The sequence below is a fragment of the Haplochromis burtoni genome, unplaced genomic scaffold, assembly GCF_018398535.1.
Source record: "Haplochromis burtoni strain Fernald_Lab_line unplaced genomic scaffold, NCSU_Asbu1 Contig_351, whole genome shotgun sequence".
NCBI classification, from domain to species: domain Eukaryota; kingdom Metazoa; phylum Chordata; class Actinopteri; order Cichliformes; family Cichlidae; genus Haplochromis; species Haplochromis burtoni.
The window spans coordinates 205,174-230,675 of NW_024582712.1; the positions used below are offsets into that span (position 1 = coordinate 205,174).

The window sequence follows — 25,502 nt, forward strand, 5'->3', positions numbered from 1 at the left end:
ATCAAACAGTATCTTCAGGTGATGTTTCCTGGATTTTTTTTTTGCTGATGAAATTCCTCATGGTGGTGCTCTTTTCTTTGTCTATTCAGCCATGGCTGATAAAACTGCTCATTGTAAATACCCACTTACATGTCCCATCTTCAGAAAACAAATAAATAAAACTTCATGTCCTGGCCGCTACATGAATTTGAAAAAGGAAATAATAATTGCTCCTCTTGCTCAAAACATTTTTAACATCGAGTATATTTAAAAAAGCCAATATGTTTATATATCCAGTAATTTCCATTAATTTTTGTTGACAAAATGGGTAATAAAAGTCTGTAATTCCACTTATCTGTTCTATAATTTCACTTTCACAGCCCTTTCACACGGCCACAGTTATCACCTCGCCCTCATCTTTCTCGCGCTCGCTTCCACTCTCCTTTAGTGTTTTGCTCCTCCTTGCTCCCCCCCCTTCCACTTACTCTTGCTCTGCATTAAACCCAGCTTGTCTCTCTGATCCCGGGAGGACTGCTTATGGGAGCTCCTTGGACCAGTGTGAGCCCTGCTGGTTTCCAGTCGCCTCGCAGCACTGCACGTGGAAGAGGAGGTGGAGGAGAAGAGGGAGTATTTGTCCTTGTGCCCTAGGCAGGAGAAAGAAAACAAGGGGAGAAAAAGGAGAAACTGAGGCAGAGAAAACAAGGAATGAGCTTGTTAGAGATGCAGAGTGTAAAAATAAAGGGAAAGTAATGCAGCGAGATGAGAAAAGATGAGGGCAGGGGAGAAAAATAGGAAAAAGCCAGAAGTAGAAAAGGAGAGAGCGAGCGCAGGGTGGCGGAGGGAGAAGAGCAAATGAGTGAGCGAATAGGAGTGGAAGAGAGAGAGTGAGCGAGAGCAAGTGAGAGGGAGGGAGGCGTACAACACTGCAGACACTCGCCCACTGTCACTGCTCCACAGCCAGAGGACAGAGGCAGCAGCGGCAGCAGAGGAAGCGGATACGATGGAGGAGGACGACTGTACCATCCATCTGCAGCTCAGTCCCCGTCACTGACAGCCTCCCTCTGGGACCATCCTGCCAAGTTGGGAACAAAACTACACTCCTGTCCTTCACAACACCAAGTACTGGACCCTCAACTCCTGCAGGAACACTGTGCACAAGATCATCATTATTTTTCCCGCTCTTGCACTCCCGCACACTTACTCACACACCTTCTCTCAAACTGAAGCACACTTCACTCTGCCTATTGGACTAGCGAGTTTTTTGTTGTTTTTCATCATCGCTGCCTTCCGAGCTGAGTGGATTTACTTTTATCCTGTGGAGGACCATGGGGCTGGGGTGGAGGGGTACAGGAGGGGCCATCCAAAAAAGGACAGAGGAGAGCTGGTACCATTTGGTGGCATTGCTGCTGTTGTGTGGTTTCTGGGAGGCTCACACACAGACAGATGATGGGAAGTCTGTCTACTTCTGGGAAACAGGTACTGCTAAACCACTAATTAGAGATTAAATGTGATCCTTTGCTTTACATATGGAGTGTTTATGATAGCTGCTGATGTATTAGTGTGTTGCTTCTGAGTGTGGGAGGTCACATACCATAGCTGCGCCAACAGCACAATCAGTCAGATCTTATCGTAAATGTTTTCTAACTCATTATATGTGGATAATGTGGCATGAACAGGGTGATAACCGTTTTATGGCACGTTTTAAATCTATGCATGCATCGGTGGAAATAAAAGCTTCTTAGATCTAGTGCAGAAATGTTCTCATGACTTATTGGGTTTCAGAGATCTAAAAGGCTTCCAGATGACACACTTTGGCTGTCTCAATTTTTTTTTTCGTTGAGGTTTACGCTGCTGAACTTCAAAGATGCATACACTTGAAAAATGACCCAGAAATCTACAGTAGAATCTCGCTTCTTCGTACTGAATCGCATGTGGCACGCAGGACAACTATGATCCATTTTTCAATAGATTAGTTTCATCTCCCTGAGTCTCAGGTGATGCACTGTTATTGAAATGTTGCTGTTGTGTTTTACAGCATGCAGATGATTGATAGGCACTGCATCACTATTGCGGTTGGCAACGGGTTTGATGCTGCTGATACAAAATCAGCTCTGAATATGAGGGCGTTGTGTGTTTTTGAGGCTCACGCGTGTAGAAGATTGTAGATTGAGTGGGTACAGTAGTTCTTATCTTTACACGTGCTTGTTCTCTACACTGAATCTAGCTGCACTGAAATGTCTATCAGAGACACATCTAAATATTGAGTGCTGTGGTGAATTAGATCCCCATACTTGATGCTGAGCACTACTCTAAGGTTTTAGAGTACATATCGTGCACTAGGTTCAGATTAACACCGATAACTACTAACAGATGCAAAAATTAACCTTTGCAGTCATTTTTAAAAACATCTAGGACGTCCTTTAAGGCACAAATTAAATAATGATCGCTTCATTTCCCAGTTTGATGCTCAGGAGATTTAAGGTGTGCTCTTGTCATTCAACGTTTGGAAAAGTTTTTATTTTCTCAATGCCGGTACAACTTTGTCGTCTCTCTCAAACTCAAACGCCGCCACTCTGCATGTCCTGCCCCGCCTTGCTCAGCACCAGTCCCCAGTTGACGTATCCCACGTCTCTCCCGTGGTTCTGCATCTTTAAAGAGGATGTAGCTGAGTAAGGAGATTAAAGGAGCAGGGATTTAACAACCCAGGAAAGACAGCCCAGGGAAGAGACTTGAGAAAGAGAAAGGCAGAGTGAGTACTGCAGGCAGAGAGAGGGACTAACTTAACCTACATCTACCCTACTGTAGGTCATAATGATTATGCCTCTCTCCCACGCTACAGCACCTTTCTCCCACACTATACAAGCTCCTCAACTGGAAAGCTCTAGGCTCTGTGCTTTGATATGTAATCCAGTGTTGGGAGTTTGTTCACTTCTTCCCAAATAAAAGGTAGTGCATTGATTTCAGCCCTGGAGTGTTCTTTCTTCTGAGTCTCTTTGGTTTGACAATTGCCTGCAGAGTATTAAAATCACATAGGGCAATTTACCGCTTTGGATCCTGGTGCTTTTCATCAAAATGTGATTATGTTTGTGCAAGATTTGCATACTTTTTCTTTCCAATGGAAGTTGTTTTTCCCGTTATTTATTTATTTTTTTAAGAAAAGAAACGCAAAATACGATGATGTTTGTGCACACTTGCAGAGTGTGCAGTGGAGGGAATATTCTTGTGGCAAGCAATGCTCTGATGTTTTGCATATTGATGAGTCTAGCTGAAATACAGCCCCTGTCTTCAAAACTGTGGGGAATTGGGCCTGCATTGCTTTTATTGCCTTCTGTGGAAATATGATGTATCTCTTTTGGAAGGTGAGACAGTTCATTGGTGATTTTTTTTTTTCTTTTTTCATGGAGAATACTATTCAAATGAAGCAGATGGAGACAACAGGATCCTCCAGCAATTGCAAGTGATATTTCTGCAGGTGGCGTTAGGATAGCTGAAGGAAAAAAGAAAATGATTATAGCCACCATGAGGATGATGGTAGTGATGATGGTGATGGTGATAATGGCATATCACAGATTTTCTGGGGCCTCTGAGTGTTTGCTGGTAGTTTGCCTTCGTCTCAGATCCTGTTTTCACGCCATTTTCTCCCTGTCACTTTCTCACAACTGTGCACTCCTTCTACACTTCTTCCTCTGCATCTTTATCACTTTGTTTCCCTGTCTAGCACTCAGACCATATTTTGCATTGCTTTTTTAAGAGCCACAGCCCAAACAATAAAACAATGAAATATGATGAAATCTCAGAGAAACTTATTGTCACGAGGCAACACCAGGATGTCAATCTATCTATTATATACCCCCCCCCAACCCATCCTTGCCTCCACAAACACGCACCGCAGCAGGTGCATCTTCCCGATTCAGTTACAGTGTGTGTGCTTCATTATACTCAGTTGTTGAAGCAACAAGGTTGCCAGGTTTGTACTGTCAAGACCTCCCATGTTTGCCTGAGGACAAGGCAATTACAGGTGGTGGAGTATTATGTACTGTAGTATCTCAATATCTTGAGCATCTGCCTCACTGTAAGTGCTCCTTAAACAGGGCTTTGAGGTTTGATACTGATGCATGTTAATGTTCCAGTGGATCCTTAAATGCATCAATTATCCACAACATTAAAACCACCTGCCTAATATTGTGTGATCTGTCTCAACCCGGCAAACAGCTCTGATGCATCAGTGTATGGATATGGGACATCTGGGGTGTCCTGTGGTGCTTGGCATGGTGAATTTTTGGATCTTGTAGGTTTTGATGTGGGGCCCCCAGGGATTGGGATTATTCTGGCGTATCCCACAGATGCTCAATTGAATTGAGCTGTTTGAAAGATGGGATAATGCTTTTGTGGCTCATTGTCATGTTTCTTGAGCTGTTCCTGAGCAGTTTTGTGGCATGGCTGGATGCCGCCATCAGAGAAGCAGTTGGTCGACAAAAGTGTTTGCAAAAGAAATCCACTTGTATGGACGTCAACAGGAAAATAAACCTCAGTACAACATGATCCCCATTTTGTAAATTATGGCAAAAAAGATGATAAAGCAAAGTGTAAGATGAGGAAAGGTGGGAATTTACACACCAATGGGTGCTGACCAGTTACAAGTAACGTGTTACTGTAATCCAATTACTTTTTTTCAAGTAACGAGTAAAGTAAGGTATTACTATTGCAGAAAAGGTAATTAGATGACTGTTACTCTCCCGTAAGCACGCCGCGTTACTAAAACCGTGATTTTTTTTTTTTTTGCGAGAGTCTCTCATGACAATGACGTAAGCGAGTCCGACGTTCGTGGCAACAGCTGTGTGCAGATCAACAATGGATAATATAACGAGTGTGGCAGAGAGTATGACCGTGCAGCGTTTAAAGCGTGGAAGTACTGACCTTACTTTGAGTTTGATTCTGTAAAAAGTGACAAAAACATTAGTGTCCGCTGTTCACTGCGTGGGAAGAAAACTTCTTTTTACAACGAAAAAAACCCCTAAACTTCTGAGCAAGCACCGACAGTACGCTGCCACGGGAATGTGAAACTCCCAGATCCTTCCACTGACCACTACGACACATGTGCACCAGGGCAAACCTCCGCCTGCCCCACTCCTGCTATACAGCTGAAAATAGAGCAACAGGACCGCTGAGTCTTTGATTTTATTTATTTTCTGCTGTGATTTACATGCATTTATTTGAAAGAGTGAGTGTAAACACAAAAAACTATTTCATTTTATGTGCTGGAATGTGCAGAAAATAGGTTTAATCAAATTTCTTCCAGTCAGAGAATGTTGCATATAATTTAATGTTTGCTTCATGCTTAAAGTTAAAAGATTAAAACTAATAAAACTAGTTTCAAAAAGAGACTTTTTCATTTGATTACATTTTATATGATGGATTATGCAAAAAAAAAAATAGAATTGGGCTGAAAGATCTATCGCTTTATTACCTATTCAGGTTGTAAATCATTTTTTAAAAAGTAACTAAGTAACTAAGTAACTAATTACTTTTGAAAATAAGTCATCAGTAAAGTAACGGGATTACTTTTGGGGGGGAAGTAATCAGTAATTAGTTACTGATTACTTTTTTCAAGTAACTTGACCAACACTGGTGCTGACACTGTAGCTACAGCAGTCGTTTATATAGAGGTCTATGAGTCCCATGGATGCTCAGTTTGATTAGGATCTGGAATGTTTGGAGTCAATGCTTTTGGGATCTTTATGTATTCCTAAGTGGTGTTAGCTGTAGCAGGGTGCATTGTCCTGTTTGGAGAGGTAGCCATGGTCAGAGTATCTTTGCCCTTAGTGGTTTGGTGTGGTACATCTCATAATGTAATGTCCATACGAATGCTACAGTAGGACCCAAAGTTTAGCAGAAGGACATCACATTGTAACAAGATAATCATGACTTGTTAGTGCTTTTAATGCTTCGGTTTCATAAAAAGCACAAAAAAAGAAGTGAAGCTTACCTTTAAAATGTACACCAGCAGGTGTTAATTCATTTATCAGTCTGATCTGACAGCCTGATCTTATCACTCTTGATCAACCTTCTACCTTTCCTGATTGGCCGCTCGTAATCTTTCCCGGAATCCAGATTACGTCACCTCTGGATCCTGATCAAGCCAATCCGCAATTACCTGCCGTCTTACCTCATCAAGTTAAGTCACACTTCACAGCATGTGCCTCTCAGTCACAGGCCTGTTAACTCAACTGAGACATGCACAAGCTCTCAACTAGCTGCTCTTATATGTCGTTTGCCATTTGTGTTTGTGAATACAGTCAATCAGAAAATGAAAAATCTTGTTCAAATTTGCATTTTAAGCAACAGATCGCTTCTTTTGAGACCTTATGCCTGGACAAAGTTTATACACATAAAAGCGCAGCAGTAGGTCTTCTTCAGGCTACTGATTTGGCACCTGTTACTCTACATGCTCCTCAAAGAGCATCAACAGTTAAAAAGTTTCCTGAGCTGTTAACTAACCACCCTCATAAAACAGATGCTTGAAAGACAAGGATTTTGATATTGATACCATAGGGGTGTCTACTTGGAGGCTGGGGGGACACCACTGGCCAGATCCAGTATTTTTATATCAACCACGCCAGTTAACACAACTGTCATCTCTTTGCTTTCCTCCTCACTCACTTACAATTTCCCTTCAAAGTGGGGGGAGGGGGGGGGGGATAGGTCTGCATCCCCATCTATTGACCAGTGACCTGGTAACACCTTTGAACTCTTCATACATAATAAAACAACTACATGTCCATCTTGATGTATTGTTTGTGCAGGGGGGAAACTAGCAGATTTAATGACATTTAACAAAGTTAAAAACAAAGTGGGTGTTGTAAATGTTCATTACTAAAAACTGATAATATAGCCCATTTCTAAGTGGTTGCTAGACGTGTATAATTCAGCTTTTGCAAATATAAATAAGATGTTATTGTGAAATTTAAATGACACAGTACTTTTATGAGGTATTGTGGGTGCTACAAATTGCTAACACTAGGCCGTTTTAGCCCATTGTTAGGTGTGATTGCATCATATACAATTCAGTATTTTGTGGATCTAAAGTAAATGTTAAATGTGGTTAAAAAGAAATGCTATGATGCCTTTTATAAGGTGTTATACATATAAAATGTGCATAAATCTCTTGGGCACTAGCTACTTGCGAGCTGTTTGCTAGGCAACATGATGTTGTAATGTCAGGTAAGAACCTTCAGGGGCCTAAGATGTACCTGTGTGCCAAGTTTGGTTGCTCATTCCCTGATGGTCTAGGAGGAAGTTGTAGAAAGAAACACAGACTGATTATCAATTATCTTTTCTAAAGTCAAGTTGTTCTTTTTTATTTCTCTTACACAAAGTGCCTTTTAATACATGGATATTAATTTCGCTTTTTACTTTAGTTACTTGATACAAGGTACCTTTCTTGAGAATGCTAGCATCTATCGACCTGTACATTTGTTGGACCTGCTTCTCTAATGACCTGTCAGTTTCCAGAACCAATGCAGGTTTAGTCCTACAAGATATCATCCAATAGGGATTATTCTGGTTTTCTGCTCTGTGACGTGCTGCAGTGTGTCAACACATCTCGCCCATGTCACCGTTCAGGACACAGGTGCAGGGCAACTATTGCTGACAGGCCATTGTTAGCTGAATACATTCCTCCTTTTACAGAGCCGCCAGCAGTGAAGGATGTCATCCTCGCTCAGGGTTGTTACTGGCTCTCCCACAATCACCTGCTATTATGGTGGACCCACTGAAGAGGCCATCCAGGAAATTGAGGGAGAGCGGGTGTGACAGGTTCTCAAGTTCACTACAGCATGTCAAGGGCGTTACATGGAGAACAAAAAAATCCTTTAGCCAAACTGATAGTGGTAACCAAAGACAAGAGAAGATTAGTTTAAGGGGAACCCCTTGAGATAAATGGAAACAAAAGAACAGTGATCTTTTTCAGGCTGTTTGCACTAAAAAAGCAGACAGTTCCCCTCTAGCCTTATCGTCTGTTAAAGCAACACATCTGACATCTTAGGAAGGTTATATTTATATTCATGTGCAATGGATTTGGCTACATTTTCCCATTTTAAACTTCTTATTCTGTTTTACTGGCATACTTGATTGATTCATGTCCTCAAATCACCTCAGCATCAACCCCACAACCTTTCCAACATCTAAATTAGAGCCTGTTGTGTCTGTACTGCCATGGAAATCCTTTGCCTCAAATAGCTATGTGCTAATACCTGTGTACCTGTATGATATCTACCAGTTTTCTTTTCATTAAGCCGGAAACAAACAAATGTCTGAGTAAATAGCTGTAGCTGTGATAGCAGCAGGAAAGTGACTGGCATCATCCCAAATGAGAATATCCCTTGGAGACTCCCACCTCATTTTAGCGAGTGCATTACAACATGACCCTCAATGACCCTAATTAGCATAGCACCTGACGGCAGACAAGGATCTGGTCCATAATTGGCCAGCCAGTGTTAAAATTCCTTAGCAACAGGCAACAAATTTAGGCCACGCATATAAATTAAGATAATTTCCTTGGGAATTTCATTTTTCATTACAGAGTGTGCCAGTGGGGTTTATTTTAATTCAGTATGCCCCTGTTTTTGTTTTCCTTTTCAGTTGGGTGAGAGTGAAAATGGAGGGTAATTGTGTCTGTTGTGCATCTCGCCCTGCAACCATCAGAAAATGAGCACTCAGCAGCTTGTGGAAACAACAACAGCCATGTGGCCTCAGCATCTTTATGCCTGAAAGAGGATGGAAGCTATTTTTCAAAGTTACGTTTAGTCTCAGTGGAAAAAGACTGAACACAGCTCGGGCTCAAATGATCGGCACTTTACTGTCATTGAAATGACACAGAGCTCAGCAACAGCACTCCATGACATTGTACCTGATTTTTTTTTTTCAAAGCATTTGCAGCAAAATGTGTCACGTTTGACCCACATTGATCTGTTTTGTGGCTTTAGAGATATTACCCTACTACTTTCCGCTCCAGACTGCTGTGCTTTTAGAAATTGCCAATCCATCCAGTGGAGAAAGATGCCAAAGAGATGCCAGAGTTTGTTTAATCTAAATGGCAGAGCTTACACTAAGAACTGGCTTGGCTATTACTGATATAGGAGGCACGGCAGGATTAGAGATTACACTTCATCCAAAAAACTTTATTTAGAGTAAGATAAGAGGATTCCCACTGCTTTATTCCACCCTATTGAAATGGCTCGCAGCATATTTTAGATGCAGTGCTTTGTCATTCAACCACCAGAGTACTTTTTGCATGGTCCTGAGTAAGCAGATCAGTGATAGATTTATGTTGCGTAGGACTGTTATCTTTCTGATTATCTGCCTTGACCTGGTATATCAAAGTGGTACGTGCTGCTATGAAAAGATTAGAAAGTGAGATAAAAAAATGAAGACCTTTTTTAAAAAATTGGTACATTTTCTTGTGTGCATTCTCAGTTTTTGCAGTGAAATTATTAACTATTATGTCCTCACTGTTGCAAAGTACATATAACATATTACAGTATCCATCAATAAACACTCATTCTAGTCCCAGTTCATATGCAGGAACAACCAGTGATGTACTGACTTTTGGAAGGAATGTGGTGGGGAGCGACAGGATCAGAGGCTAGAGGTCGAAGGCGTGTGGATATTAGTTCAGTCTCTGAAAAGATGTGGTTTCCCTGTATACTCATGTGAGGCGCTAATAGCTCAGTCACACTAGAGTTTGAGTATGCAACACCCTCAACCTCTGGATACATGGTGGGATGCAACATGTCTCCACATAACGTTCAGACAGATTGACAAATGTTTGCAAATAGTTACTGACTAATTTATTCATGCAGACAGATTTAACACGCTGCACTCAATCAGAGTCAGTCTGCAGTGATCAGTGCAGTGCATCTCATTGCAGTTGAGAATGCAACTAACTCAAGTTGCTGCATTCTAGTTATATTTCTATATAAAAGCAAGGTTGCCAAACAGTTTGTGGTAAAACTGCAGAGACAACATCACTGTTTACAGAGCCTGGACTTCGTATGATTCAGTTAATGTGAATTTCTGTGTATTTTACAGCAACAGATTTGAAACAGATGGCAATTACAATTTTCTTTATCACTATTAATTGCTGTATTGTCACAAAATATTGCATGTAATTGTCAAGTTGACCCCCTTCAATCACAAACTTATAGCAGACTAATAGAAGACTGACTCCATCTTATCTTGCAATCAGTTGCTGTCTTCAAAGCTGGTGCCTGACAGCAGCCACCAATTGCAAATGGTGGCAGAAAATTGGTCTCCGTCTTCAAGGCATCCATTTGAAAAACAAGAATATTACAAGTTCCTTGCAAAAAGTTGTAATAATTTTGGTTGTACCATGGTAGTATCATAACCAGAAATCATAGAAAACCAAAATCATAGTTCCAGGTTTGTAATATCCTCAGATAAACCACTTGATCCAAACGTCAGGAAAAAGGTGACAATGTCACATTTTATTCTGAGCATGTCAACAAACATGCTAACATCCTGGCTCTGTGGTCTCTGATTGTTTACACATCTTTTTGGCAGGTGATTCACTCAAAGTCCCATGTCAGACTGCTCAGAGGAAACATTTTAAGCTAAAATCATGTTGGCAATTTCATTCGTTCACATAATCCAATCAAACCCCCCCATATTATAAAGAAGTAACAAAATGTTCTCTATAAATTGAACATAGTCTTGGCAGATGAGCTGACCCCAGAACAGGCTGACAGTGCAGGCTTAGCTGATGCACTTGCACGCATCCTACTGGCAAATCTCACTCAGGGCATTTAAGCTGCACACTGATTCACAACCCATCTCCACCCCTGCTCCTCCCTCTCATGCTGTGTCGGACTTAATCACTGTTAATGTCTGATCTTGCTGATGCTTGCTCCGGTCAGTACAGGGGTCGTTCTGCTCTTGTCCCCACCCAATCATATACCCAGCACGTTTTTTTTTTCTTTTTTGCTTGACATTCTTCTCTCGATTGGGAATGATTTGCTTGTAATCAATCTTCAACACAAACCTTTTCTATCTCAAAAGTCTAATAAGAGTGTGCAGCCCAGATGAGTTAAGAAGTATGCCGAGCCAACATCGAAATCATATCTATAATTTAACCATAACTAGTTTGTTTCTTTGATTATAATGATTCTGAGTGAAATACAGGTAAACTTAAACAGAGCAGCAAAGCAGAAACATATTCCCTTCTTTTTCCGTCCCACTTGTTTTTCTCCTAAGTTTCCCCTAAAATAGTAGGTTTGTGTTTTTCTCGTACAATGGGGTCGTGTCCCTTTGGTGTCTCTTCCCAAACAAGGACTTAAATCTCCACTCAGCCACAAGTTGAAACACAAACAAATAACCGGACCCATATTGAGGAAACCAAGCACTCTCGTGGTCAGAGAGTGGCATTCAAAACAGGCCCTTGACTTCCCAAGAGGCAACGAGGCAGCTTCAGTGGGCTGAGAGGAATTGCGGTATCATCGAAGAAAGCAGTGACATTTACCTGAAAGGAGCCTGTGCTGCCTCCCCCGATGCTATTCTAATAAAGCTGAAGATATGTAGGTGGCCTGGAAGTAAATATCCTCCTGTCTATCCAGCAGCTCTGTCATTAATCCTTCATCTCCCCCACTGGCCATCCATTTTTATTGTTTTTTATTTATTTATTTTTTGCTCAGCCATGAGGTAGTCATGTCCCCATATTTTTTTGAAGATAAAAGCTTTCTTTTCCATGGCGGTTTGGGTGTTTTGCTCCCCAGTGGAAAAAGCTGATATCTAACTGTCATAGATGGTCTGAGAAGCACTCACTGTTGCACCGCAGAAAGATTATAATTCATCTGTAGATCACGTAATGAACTGTACACAGACTGCTTTAATATGCAGTGCAGTTTAGAGTCATATATCAAAGCTACTAAATCGGAATATAATGAGAACATTACATTAGTGTATTGAGCTTCTGTTGTTGGTTTGAAAACCGCACTGCATTTGAACGCCATGCTGTACTTGTGCAGTTTTGACCACATTTATGAATGCTTTGCCATTTGTTTCTGGACCATGTGTTCTTGGTTTATCGAGTAAAAATGGTGCAGTAATTCCTCAGAGTGCATTAAGCAACAGCGACAGAAAAATGGCTTCAGGTAATTGTTTGTGAGGGTGTTCTTCAATCCCGCTTTTGATGTTGTTTGTCTGTTGAAATCTGGAAATCCTGCGTTCTCGTCTGTTTTAGTTTGTTTTCATTTAGTGTGATAAGCTGAAGGAGTAATCAATCAGCCACAACATTAAAACTGCCTCCCAAATATTGTGTAAAGTTCGTCGTGCTGCTGAAACAGTTCTTAGTCATGTACAGTATATATATTGGACATGTGGAAATGTTCTGTGGTCTCCAGCACAGGGCAGATATTTGAATTTGGAGGGTTTTCTTTTAGGTTTTTAGTTTGGGGAAAGAGTTTTCCCATGTTGTTGCTTAAAGTATTACAAAATTTGAAGTTTACTTTGTAAATCCTGGTCCAAAACAGCAATAAAGCAGGCCTGTCATATGACTGACAGGTTGCTGCCATATGCATGTGCAGTCCCTCAATTGGATTTGCCACTTGCTCATCATATCCGGGCTTACTACACTGACATAGAAGCAAAAATTCTCAGCTCGTGAAATTAAGACAGATTCACCAACCAACATGCAACATACTGAGGCCAAGACATAGGAGCCCATGGATGCTTAACTGAATTAGGGTCAGGGCTATTTGATGGCTTGTTCAAAACCTTTGGGCTCTTTGTCATGTTTCTTGAGCCATTCTTCTTTAGTTGGAGGCTTCTGTTGGGGTTTTGTTTGGTCTTTGTGTTTAGGTGGATCTCAAGTAAGATCCACGTGACTATCAGGACAAGGGGTCTTGGCAGAACGTTCTATTGTAATGAGATGATCAGCGCTGTTCACTACACCTTCCAGCTGGTTTAATGTTGTGGCTGAGGGGTGATTAAACCATGATTAAACCATATTAATTAACGCAAGAGCAGTCCATGTTAGCAGCTCTGTGAGGATGTAATTAGACACAGCAGTGCTTGGATATAAAATGCGTTCACAGTAACAAAACTAGTGCAGATGATGAGCAGGTATAATGTACCATAGCTTTTCAATAGCATGCTCACATTAAAGCACTGTGTTCACAGCAGAGGGAGATGATGGGTTTTTTTTTTTTAGATGTTTGTAGATAAATGAGACTCTCCAGCCTGCAAATAACCAGAGTAACTTTAATTAACTGAAAGGGTGTTAAAGAAAAAGAATTGCACAATACTGATGGGATAAAAAAAAAATCTAACAAAATCCTAGAAGAAAAGCACAAGAAATTCTAGTAAGGAGTGCAAGGGACAAACAAAAGAGAGCAAAAATGTGATAAAGAGAGAGACAAGATTATATTTAGACTCTGTGCTGATAAATAAGAGAAACTAGTGGAAGCAATTAAGAAATCATGGAGAACCAGACAAAGACGGTAAGTAAAACAACACAACACGAGCAATTACTGGAAAAAAGAGAATTTACAAGCAATGGGAGAAACAGCAGAAGTAGAGAAACACTTTGAAATTTGGCAGGCATGAGGAGGAAGAGCCATGAAATAAATAGAAACCAAAACCTCCAAAAAATACCTCTTCTGGATTTTTTTCAACATAAATTTACAACACATATTCACCAGAAGGCTGTATTTCATAATAAGGTACTAAAAGTTTTTAAAATTGAGACACAAATTTTGTCACCAGCTTATTGGAAACATTTCAGTGTTTGCAACCTTTCAACTGAAAGAAAAAGCATGTTTGCGTTCAGTAAATAAAAATGACTGAATCACATCTATTAAGATAACATAAGATAATTCTTTGTTGTTATTGCACAGTCATACATAGTGCAATAGTACAATGACACTACGTATTGAGTAGATGATGATATATTTCATTAAATTTGTTAAAATTTATTTCATTATGAATGTCTTTTTGAAAGTTTAAAAAGGTCCCTGCTGCATCTCTCACTGATGCTCATCAGGAAAAGCCAATGTTGCTTAGAAAACACCTAAAGAGACCCTTCACCATCTGAGCACAGAGATCTGATCTGGTATTGGTGTATTTCCAGAAAATTGATCAAATGTATTAATGGTGGCGTAATTATAAATATTGGTGTCTTAATTTATCACCTATCATTTTTTTTTTGTAGTACAGGCTGTCTAGGAACTATTATAGATAGGAAATTCCCATATTTGGCTGGCTCTCTTGCTTCATGGTACAGCCTGAGGAGTGGTGAAAGTCATGTTGAATGCGTGTACAAAATATTATTGCTACAAAATCCAACTTTACACCAGTGCTAGATAAAAAGTTTACCAAAGTTATTACAAATTATCTTGAGGGTGATATCACTTTTTATTCCACTCAATCAAACAGTTAATTTTTTTCCCAGCAGAGAGCCCTGGTTGACCGGCTGACATTACCACCCATGGAGACGTTTACAAGCTTGGCTTTAAAGCATCGGAATGAAATAAAATACTAATTTGACAATGTAAACTCAAGGGGACAATGATAGTGAAGGTTTACTTTAAACTGCATCATGTTTAATAAACCTGTCCTTTTCACTTTGCATTCCTATTGATTACTGCTCTTTACACCTTGAGTAGGCAGGTCTCATTAGTCTCACATGCACAGTTCAAGAACAAATTCAGCTAGATATTAAAAGTCAAGATGGAAGTAAACCTGTCAATACATTTGATTGATTGTATTGATCTCGTTTGCCTTTTTCTCTCTTGAAACTGCTCCTGAAATTGATCTGCATTTACAGCCCTTTAATGCCAGGGAATACGTAGTGCTGACAAAAGTGTACATGTAGAGAGAAATTGGAAAAGGTGGTTAAAATGCATAAGGAGAAAATAGAGTAAGAGATCACTTAAGCACATTTAAACCCTAACATCAGCATTATAGGCCTGGCATTTGTAATGAAGGAGCAAGAGGGAGAGGCTGACAGGAAGTGTAGAGGATTTGTAGGCATCAAATATCCATAGAAAGGAATTTAGCTGGAGAGAGCACACCTAACCGTGCTTTAACATTAGTATCAACACAATAAGCCAGAAATGTATAATGGTAAAGGGGCAGAGAGAGTGATAGAGTGGCCGGCTAATCACTAGTGACAAGCCCCTGGATTAGAGGGAGGGGAGCAGATGGCCTGAGGCAGGGCAAGGCCGAGCACATATGAATATCTCAGGAGGCTGAACTGGCTCTCTACCTCCTCGTGCCTAGAGCAGACATACATTGTGTACACAGAATATTTGTCACTGTGTTGGTGGTGGTGGTCACTACCAACCCCCCCACCCACTTAGACATGTACAGTGTGTACAGAGAAGATCTGCCGCATAGCAAATCTGAGAAAAGCAACATCTTCCTATATTAGGTAGCCTTAATGTACGGTGACATAGATGTCACATGTTTTACCATTCAGGGCACCAAAGGATAATTATTTATGTTTTGCAATTAAGCTAGCTAAATTAAAAGAGATAAACTAAGTCTAAAGTACAGAATTAAATAGCGCCACCTTTTGGGTTTAAAAAGTAAATGCCATAAAACGACATGCTTACAGCCTGATGCACTAAATAGTTTTGCTCTCCATAGCCAATTATTAGCCTATTAAAATTAATAAGGTTTTTAAATATACTATGAACCAAAAAATTGTTTGATTTTCAGTTGGATAAGTGGAAGAGAATGGATCGATGTTTGATCCTTAAAAAGAGACTTTCACACATCAAAGTTGACAATTTCTGGAAGCAGTACTGCAAAAAAAATGTTGTGAAGGAATTGTGTGATAAATCGCCTCAAGTGACGTCACTCCAGCTGTCAACAAATAATGCTGATGCCTGCAAATGTAAAAATAGGGGAAAAGGGACTTCACTGGACCTCTGTGGCTTATTTCTTATTTGTGCTCGAGGCTACCTGCTGCTACCCGCATAATACACCCAAATCACCGTCCCAGGTGTCAGCTATGTTGCATTGTGGGTAATAAAACCACACGTGTAGCAACCACAAAGGGCAGCACAACATCTCATCTGCTACTTTCCCCAAAGTGCACCAGAAGCGTTACTGGTCGTTCGGACGAGTTGAGGAGATACTGTATATTCAGCAAACATCATTAAGCACCAGTGGATTTATTCAGCAGCTGTATAGCCACTTTAAATAAGAACTTTTATTTATTTTGTGTTGTTATTTAAATGGAACCAATTATGCTGCTGTCGCACTAGAGTTTAAAAATTCATGTTGAACAGAAATTCTCATTAACTACTTGCATTCGGAGTCAAGACTGAACCTCATAAATCTGAAACTGATACAGTTGCTGCTAGATGACGATATAACTGCAAAATGACATAGCTGCTTGGCAGCCTTGCTTTTATATGGGAAATAACTAGAATACAACCAGTTAGCAACCAGCTGAGTCCCCATTATAACTAGGTGCTGATCAGAGCAGGCTGATTCTGTTTGATTGCAGAGCCATCATGGCAATATGTCTGCATTTTAAATTAGATGGCAATCAGACTGTGATTATTTGGAGAAAGGTTTCCCATCACCAGGCAACCTGTGCATTTGCCTTGTGATCAAATGTGATTGCTCAGAGGTCGGGAGAGTTGCACACTCAAACCAATAGATCGCCAAATGGGAAAAATTTCAGTGCAGTCACATCTTACAAGTAGGTTACAGTCCTACAGTCCTACTTTAACTCTAGAGTGACCTTGGTGCCCTGCTAAGTTTGATAAGGCAAATGTTTATCTTAAAGTTTATCTCGCATGTGTCTTCTAAAACTTCTTTAATATCATTATTTTCTCAAAGTTAGCTTATGCCTGTATGTACAGATACACTAAAAAAATCAATGAACTAGGTTATCTGCTTTTAAAGGGTTGCATAACTAAAACTACACCCTTGAACATCACCCAGCTCTTCATCCGTGTATTGATTTAAATCTCTATTCATCTGTTTGTCCATTAGCTTTTTCCTCTCATTGTGTGGTGGGTGTATAGCGTGGGCCTGCACTCATGGGTGTCACTTCAAGCACTAGATCTCTGGCAGACACTTAAAGCATTACACACACATGCACAGTAATGCCACACTTGTAATCCACAGAGACAAAGTTGGCATTTCTCTTTAGCACAATGCGGAACGAGGCAGCTTTTTACGAGTTTTAGCAGTTGCACTTGGGAACAGAATTCTTTAGTGGTCACACCTCCAGTTATATGTAGCTCGGAGCGAACATATGACAGATTGTGAGAGAGGCTGTCTCCCTTCAGTTTTTATCCCGTGTCCTACGTGTGTGGAAGTTAGTCAAGTTAGTCACTTGGTGAATAATTGAGAGTACGTTTAGAGAAACTTTCCCTGCATCAACTCAAACTAAAAGCTGCACTGGGCAATATTTTATCTGCAGACAGTGACCACCTGTCTTAAAAGGCTAGAGCAATGAATAACATCTAGAGTCTTAGAGTCTAAATGTTGTCAATGGGGATTGGTTATTTTTCTGTTTAATTTACATTGTTGTTGTTTTTTAACTGATTAGCAATAAAACACAATTTCCGTCATCAATAACTGCTTATGGACATTGACACTACCAGTAATCAAAGATTGTTTCTTGGTGTTTTGAGCAGATATTGCCAGGTTCAGTTGCACTTCTTGCATTGCTAATTCCCACATGCTACACAGACATCAGTTTACATCAATTCACATAAACAGTCTTTGCTACATGAAGGTGCTTTACATTGTAAGGTAAAGACGCTACAGTAAACAATCAGACATTCCCCTATGAGCAGCATTTGGCAACAGTGGAGAGAAAGAAACCTCTGGCAGAAAAAGACAAAACTACAGCTGAATGGAGAAGTTCCCCAGCAGCCTGAAGATATAGTGGAGTTCAGGGTCATTTGATGCAGCCCCATTGGTTTTAAAAGAGGGTATCTGTACTTAACCCAAACTTGAGGGGCCAATAGCTGAAGGCTATGCCACCGAATCTACTTTCATAAACTTCAGGAACCACAAGAAAATGTGCAATCTGACAGCAAAGTGCTCATTTTTGATAAAATATGCTATTGTGATAGTCCTATTAGATGGTACTTCATTCATCTTTATTCTCACTACAGTACCCTGCATGGACTGGCAGAGACCTCCTGGTACTGTCTCACTGAAGTTCAATCGTTCAGAGTCTTTTAAAACACTCAAATCTTCAACTGATATGGATAACATCCACAATTATCTGTGTGTATTAAGACATTTTATTTCTTGAAGACTGGATGATTTTAATAATGATTTTATCTGTGCCGTCAGAAAAGTCACCTGAAAACATCAGGTCAGTTCAAGTTTCAGGCCTCTCAGTGTGTTACAGAATGGAGTTTAAAATAGTCTACTCCTGTTCGTATTTAAATCTCTCTGGGCTTTAGGACCAAAATACCTTCCCTAACTCCCTTTCACTATATGAACTCACATGACATCTGAAGTCATGGGGACACGCTTCATAACAAACCCAGAAGACTGGAGACCTGCCCTCCTATGCCTTTAAAGCCAGATTATAAATGTACTCGGACTGTCCTTACATCCAGAACTTCCTGCTACTCATAATGTTCAAATGTGGCATTTTCTATGTACTTCTATGTACTTACTTCATGATGGATTTTGAAGACTAAATGAATAAACAAAGAAATGTTGCCTGACAAGCAATTTACTGTACGTGCATCATATTTCTATTCTCCACGCCTGCTGTGGCTGAAACTGTCATTACATTTTTAACAGTGTAGTTATGGACTATGAATATAAATGAAGGAAAGTTAAAACAAAAACACAAAGTTTTGGCCAAATGTTTAAAAACACTTAATGTGTAGGAATTTCAACACAATACTGGCTTTTAGGTATTCCTTTGACCTTTTTTCCTTCAGGAGAATAACTGTTCAGCATATACATTAAAAGTAAATGGAGCATATGGATTTGGTTAGCTTTCCTTAAATAAATAGAGGGTCGTAATTATGAAAACTCAAAAGAAATGTGCTGTATATTAAAGAATTTTCTATGGATAAAACCCAAAATGTAAAGTGTCGTATTGCTAAAACAATCATGTCCATAATGAGCGGTGTTTGGTGTAACGTGTTCCAAATTAACACATTACTGTAATCAAATTCACTAGTGACATTATAGTTACTAGTGTTGCTGCTTGCACTGTGTAAGTTTCTCAGTTATTTGCACTCATGTGATATCTATTATATGCATACTTGACAACAATCCTTTAATATGAGTTCCTGCAGGAGCTTGAATAAAAATGTCACAATGACTTTTGAGAAGTGGGGATAAGAATGTGATGATGGTAAAGAAAAAAACTGTAGAAACAACAAACCACCTCTTCTAACATGACATCAGTGACACATCACCGCCAAACCAAAAAGCCTGACACTACAAAAAGTAGCCATGAGAATGATATTGTTGCAGATTGTATGTTGGGCATCAATCAAAAAAACAAATGTTGACTTTCAACAGGAAACATTTCTGCCCATGCTTAGTTGTTATTTTCTGTGAATGGGCTGTTTTTCACAGCCTTTGCTGTCAGCTTTGTGATAATACTTATAATCTAATAGGGATAATTTCAAGACGATATTTCTTTTAGTAGTCTTTATAAGGATCTGAGCAAATACGTTGGTGTGTGAAATGTTTGCTAACTGATTATTACAATGGTGACATTTTAGATGAATGCAATCACCGATGTAATGTAATGTGGTGTAATGTGTTTCTTTCAAATAAAAAAAAAGTAAAGAGCGATGTGCACTCTTTTTGAGCAACAGAGACTACAAGTGTAGGTAAACTGTCAACTAGAACTGGTGCACATAAATCACATAGTATTTATTTGCAACAATGTGCATTAAATGGACCCCAAACTGACCTTTAATTTGAAATATAGACAACAGATAGTGTGCAGCGAGGTGCCCGTTTTTGTTACCATGAGCCAACCTACAGTTTCTGTAGTATTTATCATGGTCAGGTTGGTGGGTAGTGGGTGGATGATGTGCACGCTCTTCTGAATTATTTTGCATGAATGCCTTAAATATTTATGAAAGTTAATGCAACTTGGACAGGTATATTCTGCAACTATATCTAACTTTCGTGAATCCAATCGGATATTTGCAGAGACACTTGCAGTCCAATATTGCATTGGTGGGGAGTCTCTGTTTGGGCTGCGCATTATAAGCCATCAGTATGCTACAAATATGGCCCAGAAACGGATAAAGAGGAGTGAAGTATTCACATGCTGTTTGTAGAGTACTTGAGTGTGAATTTTAATAGTCAAGTCTCATTTTCATACTAAAGTAATGCAGTCTTTGATAATGCTTGTAATCCGTATCTGTCATTCTCCACTCTTAAGTGCTCTGATCAAATTAGAGTGCAACCATAAAATATGCAAATTAGCATTTGTCATTTTAAGATTAGGCGAGCTGTACTCGATTATGGGAGCGCACAATTAGATCCGAAACCCGCAGCAGGCTACAGAGGCACTGCAAAGAGCAGATGAGAATTGATGTAGCGTTGATGTGTCCTTTTGTGCTGTACTCCCCGAAGAGGAGTCATTAATGAACAAGCAGCCAAGACAACCTCGGTTGCTGTAATTCATCATGGCACGTGTGACCTCTCTCCTCAGTGCCACTGGCTGTTCTTCATGGTGCCCTTCATCATCCTCCGTAGATACACAAAATGCTCCTGATTGCTTAAATGTTGACCACGTTTTTAATGTGTAAACTGGTTATTTCCCCACCTTCTTCATTTTGGTTTTTCCAGCAATACAAATAAAAATATTAAATAAATAATACAAACATTCTGCTCCTTGAATGCATCATATATGACTCATGGCTTGCAGCCAAACAGCTATTGCAATAACGACACAGTTGTAAGACTTTAGAGACTCCTGTGATCCGACAAGGCACATGTTCACGTCGACCTCTGACTTTACTGCAGGCTTATACGTCTCTTAGGAGCATCCCGCAGTGTTTGCATGTCACAGCTTTTTATGTGCTCTCTGACATTTTCTAAGCAGAAGTATTTCATCCCTAATCCGCTTGCTTACATCTCATAAGTAAAGCTTATTTTGCAAATTATAACTTGAAAGATTCCATGTTGGCTTTAAGCTGAATCATTACCAGGAACTTACTATGCTAATTTCCAACTGCACATTTTTACTTTTGGTCTCAACTAGAGTAGCTTTGTATGAGTACCCTTTTAAACTAATCCTTATTTATTTTACATTAAGCCTCTGTGTAGCTCCTCAGTTGTTTTAGCTTCCATTCTGCTGTCTTTTAGCCAGCTTTACTCCTTATTGGCTACTCCTTAAAAAAAGAGCCCTGATCCTGTTAGGGCTAACTGCTCTCAGTGACATCATGAAGGGCAAAGAGTGGAAAAAACCAAAAATCTTATAATTGTCTTGGCTACTAGCAGATTTCTGTGGTTGCCAGTGGGTTACATGGAAGACACCAAATTATCTCTTAACACTCGCCAGATGATCAGCGAGTGGAGTGAATCGGTAAAAGCAAAAACTTCAAAGTAACAGCTGTGCTTTGCTGCATGAATGCAAACAGTCACTTTTTACAGTTTTACTACCGCTTGGCGAGCAGTTGGCAAGTTCCTGCAGACAAGTAGGCATCTGCTATGCAAACTACAGGGCAACCAACTCAATCACAAAGAGGACCGTTATTCTCCTCCTTGTATCTCCTCTCTTGTATTCCAGATACCACTCACCAACCAGTACAACCAAAATCCAAAATATGGTTGAAAGTTGCAGCAACTGCAAGCATCCCCGGTCACCGGTGACACATCTGTGCTTAGGCTTGGGTAGTATTCACTGCTTTGTATGGCTTTTTCACTTAACTAAAACTATTAACAGAAAAATGTAATGTTTAAAATCAGCGTATTGGACTTCTTTTGAAGGGCAACATTCTTTAGTTTCTGAAAATTAGACTTTTTTAGTTAGCCTGTGTGGCTAAATCAAAGATGACTAGACAGGTTGATGGTAACCTGGTAGAAGTTAAGAAGTTAAGTTAAGAAGTTTAAATTAAACCTTTTCTTTGTTTGTTTTTGGCACTCAAAGGGAAGAATGGAAGTTACACAAATCATTTTTGAAAAATCTTTTCTTACCTATGTATTGCTGAACAAAAACCAATCCCAAAAGTCCACAGAAGGCAATCTTTGTGATGTCATCAAAGGAAAAAATGTGCCTGGAAGTAGTTCAAGGGCCTTGGAGCACTTGAACCTCAACTAATTGCAAGACAAATCTACAGAAAATGTCATCCATCACCTTTGTGTTTACATTCTCCCACTTCATTTTTCCGAACAGGCTCTTATTGAAAACCCAGACTAAGGGGAAGAATAGGGTCGCTTCCTCCTGGAAGTAGTGAAAAATTGCCAGTTTGCTACAGGCGTTCACTCTCTGGGTGAGAGCTAAAAAATGTCAAAATTACAGCCACGCCAGGAGGTTTTGTAGGGCACACAGGCTACCTTCCTGTTAAATGAAAAAATCAACCTTTGATGATCTCACTCTTAGGTATCATCAATCAGTGGAGTTTTTATTTTTTCAGTTTTGTGAGTGAGCATTGTAATATATTTTTTCTGGGTTACCTGCTTTCCTTCTGCTTAACTTGAATGACTTTCAGCAAGCCCAGGAGAACGAGGATCTTTGTGCTGCAAATGAGCTGGTGGTGAAAGAGAGAAAAACACAACATTAAGTTTTATAGTTGACAAAAGCCAAGCTGTCACACAGCTGAATTTTTTTAGTGATTTTACTCAGTTGATAAATTGGTGTCATTGCCTCTTTGATGTTTTTCTCCCTGTATAACTGCTGCACATGAGTAGCAGCTGTGGAAGTACAACTTCTGTTTGAATGACATTGCTAATTCATTAGCAGCCCTGTCAGTATGCATTTCATTTGAGTCTCCAGGAGTTCTTTATTCTTGCAGTTTGGAGCTGTTATTGAAAGTTATGAGATAAACACGTTGCTATCACTTTACCAGATGGATTTCTTTTCCCATTAACCTGCAGAAAAGAGAAAGATGAAGCGAGCAGTGATGGAGCAATAAAGAGTAGTGTGGCTAAACATTCCCTCTGGGACTGTTAGAGCATATATCTTATCTCCCCGGTGTATTAAGCACAGTCTCCGTCTCTTCGTTGGCCAGTTAGAATTTAGTGGCTCCCATGCAGTTTAGTGGACCATACATCAAGCAGTTATCAGGCTTCTGTCTTATGCTTGGGCAGCAAGAGAAATATGAATAAAGAAATAACACAGTCCGTATGCACAAGGACCTTCAGCTCTCTGGCACAGTGTGTCATTAGAAGTTCTCGTCAGCTGTCAGCGACCGCCGAGCAAACACAGCAACCCAGCCCTCCTTCACCTGCCTCACTGAATATTGTGTGTGTGTGTGGTTCTCGCTCTGAAAGCACGACCTAGAGGATTATTTAGCTGTCACAGCTGTCAGTCAGGTCTTGAGCTGCCCCCTCCAACACTACACACACACACACTCACACACATGCACAAATACAGACCTCCCCTACCCCCAATTGTGAGCTGCTGACAGTTGTAGTCATAGCAACAGAGATAATATGATGAGTATGTGTATATGTCAAAGCCTCTGCCCTGCTACCTGTGACCATACCTGTCTTGACATCTCTTTAATGGGAAAATGTTAAACTGTCACACAGTTAATTATGTGGTTATTTTGCAGTTATTTGATGTGGGAGAGATTTTTAGAATGTGTGTGTATGGGAATAACAACATTTTCATTGAAATCTAAATTGTTTTATATGGCAGATAGAAAAACAGAGTTTTCGGCATTGATGGCAGACTAAATTATATTTTTGGTTTACGTGAAAGCGGCTATACCGAATAAAAACAAAGAAATAAAAAGCCCCAAAAAACAAAGGAATCTCTTAGGAGCATCCTGCAGCGTTTACGTGTCACTGTCTTTTATGTGCACTGACATTTTCTAAGAAGAAGTAACAGTATTTCATCCTTCATGTGCTTTCTGACGTCTCATAAGCAAAGCTTATTTCAGAAATTTAGAACTTGAAAGACTCCATTTTGGCTTTTAGCTGACTCTTTAAAGGAACCTTTATGCTCTATTATAACTCCAGATTTATTGAACTCTGCTAAAGTACCTTTGGTTGATTAAAAGTTGAAAAATAATCGTCTTCTTAGTATATACTGGCCCTCAGTGTAGTCAAAGATATTCATCTCGCCTTTCATGTCCCTGTAAGCTATCTTCCTTCTGATTGGCTGCCCTTCGTACATAGGAGGTTGGTGAGGTGTGATCCTGAGATGACCATATTAGGAAAACTCCTCTTGTTGACATCATCCAAAACCACGGGTGAAAAAAGAGGTCTCAAAAAGAGTGTAACCAAGAGCAAACAAAAAAAAGCACAAAGTCGCATTTAAAACAAATGTTTTTATGATTTAAATCATTCTATTTTTTAAGCTCCTGTAATAACTTATCGAAATCAGTGGTTAAACCATATTGGCTGTAGTTTGGGTAGACACAACATTTAAAATAATTTTTAAAATAAAAGAATATTTAAAACGTTGTGACGACTGTGATCTCCATCATTAATGTCAGTTTGGTACAGCCTTCCATGACCTTCTAGAAAGAAGAATCTTTTTTACCGTTGCCATTGTTTAGTATCCTTTTATCCTTCTTTGTTGTCACTTGCAAATTTTCAAAAATGAAAAAAATGCACAGATAGTTTGTAACACTTTATGCATATATTTTAGCATATTTTGAGTCAGCACTGCTGCTGTAAATGCTTCTGGTAAAATCCTGTAAAGCTTGTTCATCCCTGACTTGGAATGCTCTCAAAAACTGCAGATACTCCAGTGTTGGTTATGTCTGTTAAAGCTACAGTGACTTGTTGTTTGTGCAAAATATCCAATCTTGTTTTAAAAATGAAATTATATTGTACAGTTTTAACATGGGAAACATTTTGGATATATACAGTTTACTGTGAAAAAACAATGCCTTTATCTCATATTGAACCCATAGAGTAAATAATTGCAGCTACCAAATCAGATAAAAGGGTGAAACGTTTACCATAAAATATAGACAAATTCAAGGAAAAACCATACCTCACGATGGCCTTTATCATAGTATCTCACTAAGCCTGCCATCGCTGTTACAATATACACAGCAGTGTCCTGGTTTTGGTTTAAATTGTGTGTCTGAACCTGTCTTCACTTTGCTGTTAAGTGTGTGGAAGTGGGTATCCCAGAGTTTCCCATTAAATTGGTGAAATTGCTCTCTCTGCCCTGAAGAGTTGACACACCTGAACAAATTTCTGGGTTTCACTTGGAATTTTTAGTGTCCTCTGTTGATCCAGATGTTGTTTCAGAGCCTTTTCCACTCCACACAAAAATGTAGCAGAAACACTGGCAATTGTGTGTGTGTGTGTGTGTGTGTGTGTGTGTGTGTGTGTGTGTGTGTGTGTGTGTGTGT

General features: G+C 39.7%; 1 protein-coding gene across 3 annotated transcripts in view; it reads left to right on the plus strand.

The window, feature by feature from the left end:
• Positions 1 to 882: 882 nt before the first annotated feature.
• LOC102307381 (thrombospondin type-1 domain-containing protein 7A) overlaps positions 883 to 25,502 on the plus strand; it is a 205,616-nt gene continuing 180,996 nt past the window's right edge. The window contains exon 1 of one of the 3 annotated variants that reach the window (XM_005942851.2): positions 883 to 1,455. In XM_005942851.2, coding sequence (XP_005942913.1) covers positions 1,305 to 1,455 — 151 coding nt within the window. In that variant the 5' untranslated portion in view covers positions 883 to 1,304. The remainder of the gene's footprint in view (positions 1,456 to 25,502) is intronic. The other 2 variants (XM_005942853.2, XM_005942850.2) reach the window with 2 other exon arrangements.